Source organism: Cynara cardunculus (assembly GCF_001531365.2).
Source record: "Cynara cardunculus var. scolymus isolate 2C chromosome LG 10, CcrdV1, whole genome shotgun sequence".
In the NCBI taxonomy this organism is placed as follows: Eukaryota; Viridiplantae; Streptophyta; class Magnoliopsida; order Asterales; family Asteraceae; genus Cynara; species Cynara cardunculus.
The window spans coordinates 15,536,535-15,555,950 of NC_037537.1; the positions used below are offsets into that span (position 1 = coordinate 15,536,535).

General features: G+C 35.3%; 1 protein-coding gene across 2 annotated transcripts; it reads right to left on the reverse strand.

Annotated features, from left to right (window-relative positions):
- Window positions 1-1,443: 1,443 nt before the first annotated feature.
- Window positions 1,444-14,690, reverse strand: LOC112519263 (protein FRA10AC1). 2 transcript variants are annotated; one of them, XR_003069906.1, is made up of 12 exons: window positions 14,635-14,690; window positions 14,473-14,540; window positions 10,709-10,790; window positions 9,501-9,584; window positions 8,417-8,456; window positions 8,200-8,245; window positions 4,721-4,779; window positions 3,126-3,193; window positions 2,867-2,956; window positions 2,681-2,733; window positions 1,655-1,793; window positions 1,444-1,555 (listed from the first exon to the last, which is right to left on the reverse strand). XR_003069906.1 is itself a non-coding variant. In XM_025127286.1 (11 exons), exons 1-11 carry the CDS (start codon window positions 14,688-14,690, stop codon window positions 1,705-1,707), a joined length of 735 nt encoding a protein of 244 aa, XP_024983054.1. In that variant the 3' UTR covers window positions 1,444-1,704. The 2 variants fall into 2 exon arrangements, 1 of the variants encoding a protein (XP_024983054.1); XM_025127286.1 differs by having other exon boundaries at window positions 1,444-1,793.
- Window positions 14,691-19,416: the final 4,726 nt, after the last annotated feature.

Below are 19,416 nucleotides of genomic sequence, written 5' to 3' on the forward strand. Positions count from 1 at the left end.
CATTAACTATATTATAAAAATTATTCAATACATTTAATAAAATATTATTATAAATACCTCCGGTATTTTTGTAAATGTAAAAGAGGGACGAGTGCCAAGGAGCTTGAGCGACTCGCCCTAATCAATAAGCGGGAGCTGGTATTGAGTGTTGTGAGGTTTTTATTTGCACGTTAAGGACAATTTTGTTGGTGGGAAATTATTAGAACAGTTGAAGCAAAATAATTGTTAAATTCTTTTTTTATCTGATTTAGCATAGCTATTAGAGATGCTCTAAATTGATATATAAGAAAACTCACACATTATTATGTATTTATATCTAATTTTACGTTGAAAAAATTGTTATATATTTTGAATTGTTTTACATAGTTTGTGATTTTATATAAGTTTTCTTTTCTTTTTTTAAATTATAAAAAACTTTTTAAACCCGTTAGCCCATAAACAAACTTGGCCCATACATCAAGTTTTGAAACTAGTAAAAAACTGGTTTGGATTTACTGTAATAGGCTCGTTGAACAAAAAAATAGGTTACATTCGACCCAATCATTAAACGAAAAAGAAACTATGTGATGAATTATCAACTATAAGAACCAAGAAATATGTCAAAACGTTTGTATTATTTATGTAGTATTTTCTTTATAATTTACTTATGTTTTGCAAAATAGATGAGCCCATCATCATAATTTTCACATTTTTTTAATTAAAATTCAACTACAATAATCATATTAGTTGCATTATTTTGTCTGATATGAATCAAATTCATTGACATAAATAATTGGAGTTGGTTTCTAATGAGAAATAGTAGGTAGGATAAGAAGGGATCCCTACTATTGGATCAACTCTAATTGAGAATCAGATCAACATGAAGGCAATACACCGAGATGCATCGAATCCATTCCCGTGATAACTGCAATTCATTGGATGGGTATGAGATTAAAAGTGATCAAGAATCCAGATCCTTTCTTAACATTTCTCATCTTTAACTCTTATTCTCATAACATCCTTTATGAAATAATTAATAACCTATTTTTTATAAATAAACCCTTGAAGTCATTTAATTTATAGTTAAAATTGAACATTATTTTTGCAACTGATATACTCTACAAAAGGGTTGTTTACTTGGCTTAATTAGGCTTGTTGGTCTATTTGGCTTATTCACACAGCTCATTTGGGTTGTTTACTTACGGCTTATTCGCAAAGATAAAAATGATGTGTTGTCCTCATTCAGCCACAAAAATGACACCCCTACCCCTTATTTAAAGCACCTACTCCTTCCCAAATGAGACACCCCATCGTCAGCCTCTTTATGATTTTTTGTTTTGATGTTTAAATAATTAATATTGGAGTGTAAATCGGTTATTTGTGTTATTCAGACTGTTGATTTAGATAAAAAATAAATAAATAAACATCACCCATTTATCCAAACAAACAAATTTATCCGGACAGACAAATTTATCCATACAGGACTTGATAAAAGATTTGGTAAACAGCCCCAAAGTAATAGATGAATCTTTTTACTTGTATGTAATTGAAGAAAATATTGCGGCCTCGGACCACCCTATACTCGAGTTTTCACCACTCTAATGTTAGTCGTATATCCAGTCGAATTCAAGCTGTGGTATTTGCAAAACAAATCTATATCGAACACTAAACATACCAGATGAAGCTCAGCGACAGCTTTGGTGGTGCAAGTAGCAAAACAAAGCTTCAAGGGAACATTCCTTGGAGAAACTCATCAAAGTTGTCCTCTTCATCGGCTTTACCATCGCCCATGGAGGTTGATGACGACTTTCTTCCTACAAAAGAAAGATGCAATGGTAAGAGTAAGCTCGTGGCACTCGACACCATAGAGGATTAAACATCAATATGAAAGTGGTTCGGTATGATCTCTGGAAACCCCTCCGAAAAATCAACTGTAAATAGGGCAGGGCAACACCCATCCGTCCGACAAGATCTCAGATCAATTGAATAAACCAAACGAGCACAGTATATCCAACCAGGAGGTGGGTTTGAGGGTGAGATGTATGTAGACTTGTCCTATGCCCTGAGTGGAGCGGTTGTTTCTATGAAGGCTTATACTTTTTAATTAACTAAATGATAATTGTACCCTTGATAACAGAGGAGTAATGAATTTCTCCATCTCATGATCAAGGCTAGAATTGGAAAGCCGACACTTAATTTTGAAAGTGGACATTTATTTTGGGACAAACTAAAATAAAAATGCGACGCCTACTTTGGGAATGGAGGGAGTACAATCATCGTTAACTCCTAGGCCAGTCATAAAGTATAAACACTACTGAAACACAGCAAATGCTGTACAAACTACCGGTGTCAATGGATCTCTCACATACTCCCTATTTATTATGTTTCCCTATTTGTCTCACTACCATACCAGCTGCTGCCCAAAGGTGCTTTATGAAAGCCGGTCCACAAGAGAAGATAATGCGATTAGCACACGATATTGACATTGCCATCCAATACACATCATTTCACAAGGTAATACCAACAAATCAATTTTAAAAAAAATATTGTTAAGAGAATAGAAAATATATCCCTCTATCAAGTCCCAGACCATTTGGCTTCAGTTTGCAGACGAGTCTAAGAAAGCAAATAAAATGCTAGAGATTGCTGATCTACGGTTAAATGTGAAAAGATTTTGCACAATAATCAATAGAATGCTAACCTTTGGCTCTTTCATAAGCCTTGCTTGTATCCTCATCAGTTTCCTCCCTTTCTCTGAAAATTTCACAACAAACTACTGTTGAATTCAAGATTTGCTTTCTGTCAAAAGTATTGTCAAAACTCATGGTAAAATAGCTACTAAAAGATAAACGCAAAAGGTAAAGCAACATCAAAAACCATGACATGCCTTTTCTTCCGATGCTCTTCTTTTTCTCTTCTTTTTGATTCTTCCTTCTCCTTTTCCTTCAATTTTCTGTAACGAAGTTTCTTTGCACATCTGCAGGGCAAATAAGGAAAACAAGATTGCTAAAGTTCTCAGACAAAATAACTAAAACATTAACTTTGTAGGTCTTTAGACATGTTCACAACAGCATCCTTTGCATATGATGTAGAAAAGCAACCAAAAGGACAAGTAGAGAGAGATGAGCATAAGTCGGCATTCAAACCTCTCACAAGTTACTAATTTCACTAGAGCTTGTTTGTTTTCTCCAGCTTCAAAATAAGCAAAATTCACCTGCAATGAGAAACCAATAATATTATTGCCAAAAAGTACCATAAAATAAATAGAGCACTCCTAGCTACTACCTTGCAGACAGAAATTAAACCAAACAGACTCGTTGAATCCCACGAGAAGTAGGGTCTGGAGAGGGTAAGATGAACGTAGTCTTTCATCTACCCCAAGGGGTAAAGAGGACCACAATTTAGCAAAAGGACAATGGAGTTTGAACAAATGTACATATCAACTTTTCAGTCGAACCAACTTCTTTTTCTTTAATAGTGTATACTTGACACTATGGAGCCACGCCAGATCAGCGAAACTTTTGGTCGACAAATCAACTGATACATAGTTAGGTCAGTCAATGTTACTGGTAAGTTAAATTGTAGAAAGGCTTGATTAACAACTGGAAGCTATGCACCACAAATAGTATGAAAGCAAGTACCCCAAGGTTCAGGTTGGGTAAAAAACAAATTATATGGATTCAAGTAAAAACTATAAGGATGCAACACGCATGCATGGCAACAAGGTTATCATAGATTAAAGAGTGAATTACATTTTCCATCCCCATGGTTTGGAGTTTTTGAAGAATCCTGTCCCTATTTTGAAAATAAGCGAGTTGGGTCCCTGTGGTTGCATTCTTTTAACGAGCTCCCTGATGCAACCACAAGGACCCAGCTCGTTAAAAAAACGCAACATGGACCCAGCTCGTTAAAAAACTGCAACCACAGGGGCATGTTTCATTAATTTTTCAAAAATGAGACGGCGATCCATTAAAGACACCACACCTCAGGGACGGAAAATGTAATTCACACTAGGTTAAGTGATACATTTGACACCAGCCTTTATGATAGCATCGTATCGCAGAAAGAGAAGCATGCTTTTCTAAATGACAAGATCGAACAAAGCTAAGAGCACAACATGAGAGTATGTTATCTAGGTTTCTATGCAAATTGCATTCTTTCAGGCTTCCACTGTTTGACATGATACAAACTGCCATCAAATACCATCTTTCGGCTAACCTAGGCTCTTCCGTCCCTCGGAACCAACAAGGGGTAGGGCATGGGGACGTAAAAAAGGGGGATCCTTTTTCCCATCGAGGCCGAACCTAAACCTGTGGTCAAGAGATAGCTGTGCATACACTTAAGGGATGTATGGATTCTTGAGAAGAGAGGAGCCATGGTGGTCCCCCCCCCCCCCCATCCCGACTGCCCGGATCCCACGAGAAGTTTGGTGTCAAAGCCCGGTTCGACAGTAACCACAGGAACAGATACTTCAATCATACCAATGCAAAATCAACTTAAATCAGACTCGAAGAATGCATAAAAAAGTACTAACCATATGTATCACTAAAATGAAGACAAGTTCTCATACAAGCTATAGTTTATCTGCTGTAATACATGGGCTAAAATGTGCAAAGTGGTGCATGTTCTACTCACTTGTGGAACCAGAACAAGCATGTGTAAAATAAGGAGATGAACGCAATACACGATTGGTTGGTTCTCAATCATATGATAGAAGCACACTTTCCAATGAAACACTTACCTCATAGCTAGCTAAGCCTTCTTCTTCACTGCAATGTTTGTTACCACATACAAACTGCCCTGACAATTAAGAGTAAAAAATTAAAAGCTCGTTCTGTACTTCCAGTGTGATCATCAGCAGTTGACATTCTTGGAAACGCTTTAAACAATAAATAACATAATTTTACAAGCAATTAAGCATAGCCAACTTCTATTTCCAAGATGGTCCAAGTCTATCTCAAGGTAAGAAGAGATTACAGTAATTTCTCTAACCACAATATGCAAACAAATAAAGGTAGATCAGTGACTAGCCATCCCACAACGATATTGACCTCGGGTGTAGCGTCTCTACAAGGCTTAACATTCTGCCGAATACATTATAGCAAGGCTCACCATCATCCGCTAGAAAGATATCCTTTGATGTAATGAATAAACAAGAATGCCGCCACTTCATCAACCTTACTCTTATCAAACATATCCTAATAATCATCTCACTCCTTTTGAGATATGGAGCCCAAATAACAAAAAAAAATCTTTGATATGTCCCACAGCATTACCTATCTTGTGTATTCTGTTGTGCAAAGAAAGATTGGTATGCTCACAACTTTTTTGAACTAAAGGACACCTATTACATAATGTATGACTTGAGCATGATTGGCTCTTCAAAACCATTGTGGCAATTCATTTCTATAAACCCAATGCACTTGCCAAAACAAAAAACAAAAACATGATTCTCTGTTTTGTTTTTGGCATTTGTTCAAAAGGAAATGTTAGTACGATGGTTTGAGATTTTAATGGCCCTTCGAGATGTTGGGCAACTAAACAAACATGGTACGAGGAAATGAATATACAATTCAGATTATTCTAGAGAGAAGGTACCAATGTCCCTAGTAAGTCATAAACGGAGAAAAAGTTCATTGAAGATGCTACAGCCAAATTAGGAACAAGAATACCAATATCATAGATGAATATAAGATCACATAGTGGATAAAAGGTGAGACTATATCGGTCTTATGGTACCAATATTCTAATACTAGGACAGCACATCAAGCACGAACAAAGGAAGAAAATGAAGGGATGGGTTCTTGCTTCAACACATCCGCTACTTACCAAACTGTAGCCCATGATGAAAAAAATGAAGACATTAAAATAAAATTCACCTGTGTTGAAGTATTTACAGTATTCCCTTAGATAGAAAGCGTTCTCATTTCCATTTTGGCTTGTTCTAACTTATGCATTCTTTTAAACCATACCTTTTATGTGAACTTATACTAATATAGCCTCCACTTATTATTACAGCTACAAGATCTTGTGTCCTTACAGACCAATTTATTACAATGTTCTTCACTTTCATATATTTCGTCTTCCTTGACTTATCCAATTAGCATTTTAGTGATCTCACATTCATCGAGTCACATTTCCCCTCCTCTTTCATCATAGATTCTAGTAGCATGCACTTGTGTAACATTTTTGTTTCAACTTGGTATGACAACAGTCTTCTTGCATATTACACATTAAGGGTACAAATGAAAGACAATGCTAGTTGTCAGCTCACAACCGACCACCTGTTCATCATCACCATAGCGGCTACAAAACATGCTTGGATATGATCAGGCTGTTAAAGCATCGAATTTTAGAATCAAATAGACAGAAATTTCGCCTTTTCTATGTTTATTAACTTGGGTCAACCACTCCATCTCAAGTACCATACATTCAGGTCAGGGTTCTCCGCCAACAATTAAGAACATTCTACAACCACACTTTTGGTCTCAAGTTTACAAGGTGAACGAAACTATATGACAAAATATAATGTGAACTGTTTGTATTTGACGATGTCAAAAAGATCGAATTATCAAAAAACTAAATAAAGTCAGATTTTGCATTATATGATCACTGTTTATGCCGATGCCGTTTTGCATAACGGTGTATGACGGTGAATAATACTACTAAAAGTGAGACTGCGGCATCCTTTGGAGCGGACTGGAGTTCTAGTATATAGAGCACAACGTAGACAATACACTGTTGGGTAATAATACCAGTTTGAACAGGATTATCATGTATTTTTGTTAAATGAAAAAATTAATAAATTAATTTGGTGACGATACACCACGTAAGACTGATTATACATTCCCAATAAATGCACCAACTCCATGCGGCTCTCTATACTCCAAATCACCTTTGATTTGTTCTACATATAAAAGGCACACCTCTCCTTTCTTCTCTTCTTTTATAGACAGAGTGAGAGAGGTTGCAGTAAAATCTGAAAAATAGAGAAAGACCAGCAAGCTAAGGAAGGTGTATTGGGTTGTCAAGATTAGAACACATCAGCTTCATTTGTGCAAAGCAATAAGGTATGCCAATCACCTTAAGAAATTAAGTTGTTCTATAACTTCAGTAGGTAATCACCAATAAAAAGGATATAATTGAGGTTTGTATTCATGAATGATTGAAGAATTAACTCAAGAACCATAACCAGTTCTATAACTGGTTTAAAATGTTTTGATATAGAAAGGGGTACAAACCTTGTATGTCTGGATTTGTAAGAATGTAATAAGGTTATAAATGTTTCAATCAGAATGTATTATATGCAAAATTTAGTGGTTGAAATGGAGGGAGGTGTTTACAAATAATGTACGAAGATATAACCATCAAAACAACATTTTATTACCAAAGGGCCTTTGGCCTAGAGGTATGTGAGTCTTTGGCCTCCTAGGAGGTTAGGGGTTCAAACCTCACCAAAGGTGAGGAGGGTGTGTGAGTTTATTTGTTCTATTTGCCGTATATAAATATTATATACTTCAAAAAAAAGACATTTTATTTGTGTCTTTATATATTTTCAGAGGCAGAACATCTGTATGTTCAGTTTGTTAAGAAAATGAGCTTGACACCTTGGTTCGGTATCCAGATGGGATTTGATGCATTCTAAACATGCTCAAAATAGTGTAACAAACATGTTTTACAGTTTGGATTGCAAAAAATAAATGGTTTTTTAAAAATGGGATATTTGACAATAAGTTGTTTACAAGGAAGTTTACTGTGAAAGCTGGCTCTGTAGAACTGATGGAGGATATGCAACTTGGATGGTTTGAACATGATTTTGGGAAGTTAGCAAAGGTGTATAAGTAGGTACTGAAATAAAATGAAAAATGGAAGCTTTGGGGTGAAACAAAATCAAGCAGAAGCAGAAAGAAGGATAGTATGAAACCGTATCACATATGCCATACTACCAAAAACCTAATGGCATATCATCCGGACACCCCTGCCGCAGCCCAAAACCGTAACCCTGTGGTTTTTTGCCAAATCCATACACAGATCATAATGGTCCAACAATGAATCCCGTATTAACAATAGAATTGTGGCACTAATCATCAGCAAAACAAAGCATAGAAACCAACCTTGATCATAAGTTTGATTTCATATTAACCTTCAGTTATCAAGATAAGTAATGTACTAACATATTAAAAATAACAAGCAAGTAAATAGTCAATGTGTCAAAAGTACCTTTGCCAGATACAACTTCTTTTTCAGTCCTCCACCTCAGTCCAATCTGAGAAAATGCAAAATCATTAAGAAAAGCCAAATCCCCACCCATAAGGTATGTCACAACATTCAAGGCATTCTGTTTATTGATGAATTAGCAGGTGAAACTTCAACGTGAACATCAAAGTGGAACAACACAAGAAAGTCTTGAATGCAATGAGCTGCTCAAGGGGCATACCTTGCCTGTCTTATAATGGGACATGTCAGCAATGCAATATCTTTAAACAAGTTAAAGGAGGTGCCAAACAATCAAAATAGTTTCAACCTTATAACCTAGAAGTAGTAAACTAATATCAGTCTGAACAGCATAAGACTGCTTGACAAAAGGGAAGCAATCAAAGGGCAAATCTTAAAATATATACGTAACCTAATAACCAATCAAAAGTAAAAACAGCACAGAAGATATTTCTACTATACCACAACATAATCTAATCGACTGGTGTAATATTTATTGAAACTAAAACCCATATACTATCAAAAACATTAGATCAATCCAAATGAAGGCACAGAAATAAAACAAATGACACTGCTCTTTATTTACTCACTTGATATTACCTATTTCATGCACAATAACAAGCCTTGTATCCTAAGCTAGCAAAAGTAAACCAAAGGTGACGCCAACCAAAAACATTGGACTCTACTACCTCTCATCATGTTAATATTAACCTATCCGGACTTCTTTCCATGCTCTCATCTTGGTCGCCTTCTCACCCATCCAAAGGTCTAGATGTCAAACCAAGTAAAGTATACACTTAGCATCCCCTCGAGTAGTGCCACCAAAAGCCTTCTCCTGAACATCCACATTCTGGTCATTTCCATCATTATGTCACATCAACCAAATCATCCGTATTTTGCTATGGTCATCCTAAAGCCCAACTCTCTAACCCATAATTATAGCAGGTGTAAACACCGTTCTGTTACTGCAGTAAAACCTACCCACAACTTTACTGGAATTTCAAAGTCAAGTGCTCTTGATGAAAGTTGCCACATCTACCTTGCTCTATTCCTGATTGAAACCTTCATCAAGCTACCTGTCAAACATTGACCCAAAATAACAAAAGATGAGGTCTTATGTACCACCTATATAAACATGCTACAATGTCTTCAATGCTTTTCAACTCCACTAAAGCAGCACAACTTTTCAGCTTATCTACTTAATATTATAAAACTTTCAAGCTGCAGCTAGATGTATCACTATAAAGTTGAAATACTAGTAGTATATAAGTGCAAACCCGAACATGAAACCGACTTCCAAAGGATACTCTTTGAAAAGCTTATCATAGTAACGCTTCACCAGCCTTTGTTCCCATGACGAGTCCATATCATCTTCCTCTGAACGTATAAACCTTTGAACGAACAGAATAACATATGAGTCATATAATACGAATAAAAAGCCTTTCAATTGGTTGCATAGATCAAATGCCTGATCAGATGCATTAAAATCGAATAGATAAACCATAGCGAAGCACAAAAATAAGTGAGGGCTACGGAGAGTTTTTATAGGTCAAGCACAATCAAAGGAAAGCAAACAGTGCTCAAACTCGACAATGAACCAACTTTCTTGCACGTCAACCACATGACCGGTCAATATCCAGATGTATATGTGTATGTATGCATAAAAAACATACACAGATGCATACATCACAATCAGATATGTCGAGAGTCGAGCACATTATAGACTCAAATAAAATTTATTTTGAAAAAATAAGTACTTGCTATAAATTTTAGCAACTACACACATCCACAAAGCAGATTGAATGAATATACCTAGCAGTTGTACATGACATTTTTAGGAATGAGCTCTTGTAGCTTATTAGCAACACATAAGTAAGTTTGTCCTGTGGTTTCTTATGGCTTATTAGCTCCACCAAACATCACTAATAAGGGACTCTTCAAAGTGTAAACAAATAAATGACTGCTACTCCAAGGAGACGATCCCAATTAACAACCCACAAGTACAGAAACACAAAAGCATCCAACAAGTATGATAACCACTACGCCACACACCAAATCACCATCATACACTGCTGGTGTCACTCATCTACACGACTACACCACCCAATAACAACCCACCTCTAGTACCAGCACCACATCACCTCTAGCACATGATTCCTACGTTCATAATTTTGAAGTGGTAAGAGGAATGGAGGCATGGCTGGAAATTTTGGATTCATAATTTTAAACTGGTACAAGTTAAGAAGATACAGAGTGAAATTCTGCATTTGCATTCTAATAATGTTCCCAAATCATCAGTTGAACACTTTCAGGAAACAGAATCACCAAGCAGATAGTGGTCAAACAAAAACATGATTCAATCCCATCTTGCTTAACCTGTAGCCCATTACCACGCATGTCAAATGCTCAAAACCAACATTCTGTACTGGAAAAGGAGCAGGTAACCAAGAATAACAAGACCATGATAAGAGGGAAAAAGGATGCATGTATGTAAGAGAGAGACAGATGAACTTACCGATAGCCTTCCCTAAGAGTGTCTTGATCAGTTTTTATTGGTAATTTTTCTTGTTTTTGCCTCTCTCCCCCATAAAAGTTAACTGCAAAGCAACAAGACGTCACCACAAGAGTTTCCATATGGCGATGGCAATATGTTGTTAATGCAATATTATTAAGTGATATATCCAGACAGATACATCAGTCTTGAAAAGAAGAAAGGTTCAACGCCTAAAGGGCTGATTACATACAAGGCCGCAGAACAGTAAAAAGTGATAAAATGGTTCATAAACCGAAGTGGCTTCCCATATAAATTGCATATTGATATTACAGGATTACTAATTGGGGACTTGAAAGTAGAATATTCAATTTACTGAAGGACTGGGAAGAAAGAAAAGACCAATATACCAACATAAGGAACCACTTGTTAAAAGTAATTAAACTCTGCTGCTAAACTTAATTCAATTTGCCGCACCAAAGAAGTGCATTGATGTTAACATCATATGTGAAATCAAGATAGAAGGGAGAAGAATATATTGATCAAGATAGGCAACACATTTTTATAAAAGCCATGTAAACCAAGTTCTGGATCTCAACACTAACAAATAATTTAGTATGATTCTGAAAAACAGATACAAGCCTCTCAAAGAACATGATCATTAGTTGGATCTTTAATGTCGCGTCACCTGAGACCTCACTAGGAAAGAGCTAATGACATGATCATTACTTGGATCTTAAATGTCGCATCACCTGATATCAGTTATAGCATTTGCTTTCTACACATGCCCACAAGCATGTGCAACGAGATTCCAGAAAGATTCTCTGCAATTGATGGTCATCGGGCCTTTCAAATTGGCATGTGTAAGGTACTTCAAGGGTTTATGAGATGAACTTGATGCCCTAGAAGTACCTTACACATGCCAATCTGCATGTTCCAGTGAAGCAGGAAAGACCAATAAAAATAAGGAACAATGTAAGCCCGTTACCACCTAACATGAGGTTGACTTGCAAGCTCATTATATCTCTTTGGGTGTGTTTGTTACTGAATACTGATGGGACAGGACTGGACAGGACCGGCAAAAGTGAGCTATGCAGATGAAAGAATTATGGAAGGTTTTAGGTTTTAATTTGACATGGGTAATTTAGTAATGTACTAATCTTGTCCTATCTCCTTGAATTCTGTTCCACCTATTTTGGTCGGATATTGTATTTTTGTCCAAATCAGGTCTTGTCCTATCCTACGACAATGCCGCACAAATGTGGGACAATAAGTTTTTGTAATGTCCTGTCCCGACTCCCATGAACTAAACGCAACCTTTATTGCCTCAAGCAAGCATCTAGGCAATAGTTCCCGAAGCTCACAGATGCTTTAAAAAAGTGGGCTTATGGCAAAGATTAGACAAAGCTTAGCAAACTACTTCCATATTCACCTTAACTCAGAAAAGATTCGATAGCAATCTTAGTGTACATGGATGACATTTTGATTATTGGGACAAATATATAGGCCTCATCAACTGGTATAAACAGATTTTTGAAAGAAAAAGAATAGCATAAAAGACATGGGAGTAATCGAATATTATGTGGGACTTGAAGTGTTCACAAATGAAAATGGTTTTTCATCTCAATCAAAGAATATATGTGCTAGATATGTTGAAAGAGGTGTTGGATGTTAAATCCTTGGTATCACCTATCGATATCATTGTCAATCTCACACCTAATGGTGGTGGAGTCTATGATGACTCATCCTTTTATCATACGATGGTTGAGAAGTCGCTCTACATTACAAGACATAACATCACCTTTTCTACTCATTTGCTTGTCGGTTCATAAAAGTGCCTCATGTTCTTCATGCTCAAAACCTATTTAGAGTTTTAAGATACCTCAAGGATGCACCATGTCAAAGTATCTTTCTATGAGCAAAATCTTCCTTGTGCTTCAAAAGCAACCAGTTGTTTCTCGTTCATCAGAGGTTACATACCATGCCATAGGTGATGCTACCTGTTAATTAAGTTGGTTAACAGTCTTACTACATGACTTTAATGTTCCTGCTACCTTCCCTATTTCTCTACATTTAGATAGCTCTTCAGCATTTTTAATATTAGCCAACCGCATGTTACATGCAAGGACCAAGCGTGTCCACTTGGACTGCCATATTGTTAGGTTCAACCCTTTTACATTCCAACATCCATACAGTTGCCTGATATATTAACAAAGGATTAGGGAAAAGTCATCATCAGCCTATTATCCAAGTTGGGAGTGTATAACCCATACATGGCATCAACTTGTGAGGGAATGTTAAGTTGCAGCAAAGCACTCACGGCAACCAAGAGATTAAACTAAAGTCAAGCAACATAAAATATGTACAAGCTCCATGCAAAGAAACCGAGGAATCATTTAAGCAATATTCATCTATTACATGTTTTCTTGTTCCACCTTCATTTCTCATCCTCTGGTTTCATTTTCCTCTTTATAAAATAAAGTCGGTATATATACAAGACTATTAGATAGAAGTCCAGAACAATGTAAGTCTTCTATATATGAGAAAGTGCATGGTTTTTTATTCAATCCAATTCATTCAACCAAGTTATCAACTCAATAAAAGATAGCAGCAAAAATGGAAGACAACATGATGAAGGAAACATAATACCAAATATAAAATGTATACTCCATTCAAGTTGAATTGGTTGTCAATTAAGCATCCTAAAACCCGTTAAAGAAAGAACCACCTATAGTATTTAACAGGCAGGCAAATGCATCACATAATTTTATTCTTTTAATCCCATATTCGGGCATGTTGAAGTGGATTCACCTGATAACTAACTTTTGCATCTTTGCATATTGCTATGTTTGAATACGAAAAAGAACACACAAGTTATCATTGTACATTTGTACTTCATGCTAAAGGGGGATTTTGCATCAACATCTAGAAGATATTTATCACTATTATCCTACATAATCACCACTGATTACTATGCTCTTTAGGTAATTAGCATAGAGATTGGCATTTATGAACGGCCATGCACCAGTCTTGATTGCTTAGATTATGCTGAAATGAATGTACGAATGACAGTAGCCCCCTACCTTCACTTATGCGGAGGGAATTGTTCATCGTCCATTTATTTTAGGACACCATAATTTCACAAATAAATTGCTCACTATTTGTGTACTTCTTTGGTGTCCAAAGCCATCTTTAGCCAACATGAGGGAAAGGCTTAGATTTGCATATATTAAGGCAGTAAATTTTCAAAAAGCAAGTATGATGCACCAATGACAAGATAGCATGTGCATTAACAAAAGCCATCAAATTTTGAGAGCTGATGGTGCTTACCACCAATCTTATCCAGTAAGCTAAGTGAGGATGGTGACTCTTACCTGGTAAGAGTTTACCCGATAAGTATTCGTAAACGGCTCCTTAATATACGGTTTTAAATATGCATATGGCCATCAAGCATATAAAAGTTTTCAACTAATTTGCAAGTGATAGATCAAAGGAACTCATAGCCTATCTATTATGGTCGATCACCAGACATCAAATTTTGATGGTTTATCACTCTACATGATACAAACTGACGCATGAGGCAAGGTTTTATCCCTACCCTTCCATTGTCAGATTTAACCACTCCCAAGAAACTCCCCGAATGCCCCATTCTCTAGCCTAATCCATTGTTATTGCTGCCCACATAATAACATTCATAGCTCGAGTTGGGTCGACTCAACGTAGACTCAAACCACCAAAGTTACGGTTCTATATACAGTAAAGCACAACGGGAATTTTCAGAAACTAACCATAATCTTTCACAAACTTTTTGTGCCGATCGTAAGCATTGAGACCTAAAATGTGAGCTTGATACTGCCTGCAAACACGAGATTCATTAAGCTTAAACTATGGAATTAAGATTGAGAAGAAAACACTTCATCATTTTTCACATCAAAGCATGAGATTCATACTGTTTCTTTTCTTCCTTATCAAATACCGCAGACCTAATTGACCCAAAAGAAGCCATTTTCAAGATTTTCGCAGCGAACCCTAACGATTAATAGGCCAGTAACTTACATAAATGGTCCATGTATTTCTCCAAACTTGCATTTGCGCGCCTACATTTACTTCTTTTGTAAAAATTGTTACAACATCTAAAAATAATTCAATTTTGGTCCAAAAACCTTTTATTACTTCCTCCAAACAATAAAAATGTAAAATTTGATTTGACAAACAATTTTAATAACGACTAATAATTAAAAGGCAATTTTAGTTTTTGTGCTCATGTGCGGCACTCAAAAATATATAAGAAATTTGATAGACTTCATATGAGACTGAGTTTCACATTTTATCTAGAAGATATTTGTGTAATATAGTGAGATACATTTTGATTTTAATATTTTATTTTATTTTTTGTTTCTATTGATGTTATAATACGATTTTATGTGTTTTAAGAAAGCGATCACTTTTTTATTCTTGAACAAAATATAAATTTGAAAAAATATACATCGATATTAGTATCAAACTAACAATTTAAAGTTCTCATTTTTTGTGTAATTTCTTTAATTCAATTTTTTTATAATTTAATTTAAGGTTAATAATAAAGTAATTTGTTTTTGGTTTAATAATATAATTTTTCATAAAGATAAAATTAAGTATTTTGTTAGAACTCAATGATTATCATAATTATATTTTAGATTTTTATATTTAAAATGAGATGTTTATCATGTATTTAATTATGTTTATCTACAATTAGTTACACGAATTTAAAAATGAAGCTTTAATAAGTTGTATTTACTCACAATCTACTTGTAATCTTGAATTTTAAGTAATATACATTAATAAACAGTATTTCATACATAAAAAATGGTTTTAAGAGTTTTTATCAAATGTTTATATAATATAGTATAGATGATATATTGTTATTAAGTTGCATCGTGGATCTTTTTTACATGTATTGCCATATCAATTTTATAAAAATAATCATTTCTATTTCAGTTATTAATCATCATAAAATTCTATCAGGTAATTTATTCTAGTCGTGGTATTAAATTCAATTTGATTTATATCGATAATGAGTTAGGAAAAGAAAAGTTTTAAAGAACATGTTTGTTCAAATTTGCTCATAAGTTGTGATAATGTTGGTGCCATGTCAACATGAGAACCTTTTATTGCATGTGAGTATAAATATAGTGGTTGATAACTCATTGATGCAAGTTTTTTATGTTGTATTCAAAGTAATATCAATGGTTATTAGCATATGTTTAGTTGGTTTATTAGTTGTCAATAAATCATGAAACATGTCTTGTATGGATTAGTTCATTTGGTTTGGAGAATTTATAAGTGCCTATATTGTTCGCACTTTTAGATAAGTACAAGACTTTCACATAAACAATCACTCAATTCGTTGAGAAGAAGGTAGGTCTGCAGATATCTTATCCAAACTCTATTTTGAATGGATATTTGTTTGTGGCTTAATGGGTTGTATAAACCTTATAGCTTATTCGCTCAACTATAAAAAGTTGTCCGGTTGTGGCTTATTTGCTTAGCCGAGGGATTAATTAAGCAGCTAGAAACCATGTGTCTTTTACACTCAGCCATTTAATTTGCCCATCTACCCTTACCCTACCATTTTCACCTCTTCTTTTTTAGTCCAACTGCTCCGGAAGAGGGAGAGACAACAGCAGCTCAGCTCAGCTCCACTGGTTCCAACTCCACTCCACTCGATTTCTCCATAGCCATCTTCATCTCCTATCGCTAATGTTCCACTTGTTCCATCCCTTGTCGCTCAGTTTAGCTCTTTTCTTTCTCTTCTCTTTCTCTTCCCTTTTTATCCACACTCCCTCAAACCCTACTCGCATCCTTCCTTATCTTGGTGATGGCGTCTTCCACGCCGCCAACCTTAACCACCTCCAAACCATATCAGAACCACTAATGTCGTACCCACAATGGTCATAGTCCCCCACCACCCATCTCCTAAGGTCTCTCTTCATCCTCCCACACCAAGAAACCCCACTACAAATAAACCCCCCGTTCCCACCACCGCCGCACCCGCTGCCTCCTCTTCTCTCCACCATCGAAACCCTAATTTTGCCCCTTTCTACCTCAAAATCAGAACTTGTTGCCGATTTCTCAGGTCGGAGGTCAACCCGATTTGTGTTCCCTCAAAATCAGAACTTGCTGCCGATTTTTCTCCACTATTGGAATCCTAATCTTTTTGTTCCTTCTGTGCTTCCTCATCCTCTTTCTTTTATTATCGTCTATGTTCATAAGAAAAATAAATATGATTGGGAATTTGGATAATGAACAAGAAATTAATGTTTTTTGTTAATGAAAAAGCTAAAAAAAATAAAAGGAGTAAAAAGGTCATATATATCATTCAGAGTGTTTATTCAGCATTACAATCGAACAATAACTTATTTGTTCTCATACATACAACTTTATCAATACAGACAACTTTATCCATACAGGTCTTAATAGAAAACGAACCGAACAGCCCTAAGTCTTTTATGTTGTATTCAAAGCAATATCAATGGTTTAGCATGTGTTTAGTTGATTTATTGGTTGTCAATAAATCATGAAACATATCTTGATGGACTGGTTCATTTGGTTTGGAGAATTTATAAATGTCTTTATTGTTCACACTTTTAGATAAATACAAGACTTTCACATAAACAACCACTATACCCGTTAAGAAGAAGGTAGGTCTGTAAATATCTGAATCCAAACTCTACTTTTGAGTGGATATACATGGTTTAGCGAATGTTGAGATGTCGCTTGTTTATGCCATTTCTTATTTGGTTTGGGTTCATCCTCGTTTACCCATGCATGGAAGTAGACAAGTCACACGTTCACATCTTCATCCACTTTACATCATATAAATTGGTGCCACAATACGTAAAAATGTGTCCAATTTGATTTACTATTTAACATTTCATTTTGTTGCTTAGTTATATGTTATGAAAAGGAATGGGATTTGATAGAGTGTCATGTTTACTTGATTCGAGAATATGTATGGGACCCGTAAAGTGAATAATTATGAATGGGGGAAATGGGTATCAACGAAATGTCAATCAATTTTAGAAATTATCTTTCCCTTTAGTGTCTAAACAAGATCAATATTGCTTTTGGGTTCGCATATACAATGGAATTTTATGGCTCTATTGCAAAGGATTTTCATTCCACATATGCATACATATGGTTGGCGGTCAATATTATTTCCTCATCTTACTCACAACTAGAAAAGCAGAAGGATACATAAACTTTTGCCTTACTAAAATCTTACACGAGGGAACAAAACCTAATAGAAAAAAAAACCTTAGGTGAAGGAAAGAGCACAACATACCAATATTACATATATAGTAGACTCCCTTTTTTGTCTACTACTCTCCCTGATTCGTGCATTAATCAAGAGAGTTTGGAAAGTCAATACATTCCTATACTTTCTACATGTTTCCCAAATATGGTTTTAGGTAATGATTTGGTAAGCAAATATGTCATCTTCTCCTGGTACCATACTTGATTCACTTGAATCTAGAGGGAAGTTTGTTATTGTTGATTGTATATAAACTTAAAGTAGAATATGCTTTCTGTTATCACCCTTGATGTATCTTACTTTCATTTCTTTGATACACTATGCATTATTTCCACATATACAGGTAGGGTATTGGATGAACTCAAAACACTAGCTCCTCTAATATGCATAATGGTAGTCCTTAACCATGTAATAGTCTCATACAGAGTAATATTCTTGGAATAGTTCGAAGAGGTAGCTACAAGGGTTTGCCTAGTTTACTTCCAAGCAATAGGCATGTTCCCGATGCTAATTCCTTATATAGTTTGGGAATGACCTTTATATGAGTCAGGTAGATAGTTAATATTAGCAAGGACAGACCAAGACATTATTAACTTTTTTTATAAGGATAGTACTTTGCCACTAACATTCAAAGTAGGTACTATGTTGGGGTTTAAATTGTAATCAAAGTATATGGGCTTATCTTGTAAATACCCTTGGGCTATAAATACATTTGTATTAGTTTGTTTAGCTAACTAAGCTTTCTCATGTTGTAAATGTTTTATACATGAATAGAACATTTGCTTACACAATTGTGTGCATTTAGCAATAATCATTAATGTTACGAAATACTCGTGTTCCCAAGTGGATCATGTAACACCCTCAAATCTGGAAAGAACGACTAATTTAAAATTTTCATTATTACAACAAACAAAGGGTAAATCCCCTTTTCTATCATTACCTCGAATTATCAAAGCTAAAATCAACATCAACATAAGATAGACAAAGCTTTACATAAAGACTAAGTTAAGATCGGGTGTTACTATATCACAATAATTGTCGCTATCCCCAAAAGCAGGAGACATCAACGATAAGCTAAAACCTTCTAGTGAAACTATTTAGCACTCATCTCATCACGGTGTCGCTAGTAGCACACCCCAACAAGGATCTGATGCACATGCTGACAAATAAAAAGATTAGGCTTGACGCCTAGTGAGTTCAAGCTGTTTTCATTGTAATCAAAAAACGGTAAAAGCAAAAGACTGTTGATTTAAATCATGATTTTGCAAATAAAATATATTTATGTAAAAACATCTTTCCAAAAAAACCCGACCATTTTCTTGATGAAAACCCAAAAATCAAAATACTCAATTACACAACCGAAATCCAATACTCACACGACCAAGAATGAAGTTATAAAACATTAAGACGGAAAACGTAGCTTTAATCAAATTATGTA

Coding starts and splice junctions, on each gene's coding strand:
- LOC112519263 (XM_025127286.1), bottom strand. CDS start 14,690: ATGGCTTCTTTTGGGTCAATTAGGTCTGCGGTATTTGATAAGGAAGAA. Junction 9,585..10,708: donor ACTCTTAGGGAAGGCTATCG/GTAAGTTCATCT, acceptor GTTCGTTCAAAG/GTTTATACGTTCAGAGGAAG. Junction 4,780..8,199: donor AGAAGTTGTATCTGGCAAAG/GTACTTTTGACA, acceptor CTTAATTGTCAG/GGCAGTTTGTATGTGGTAAC.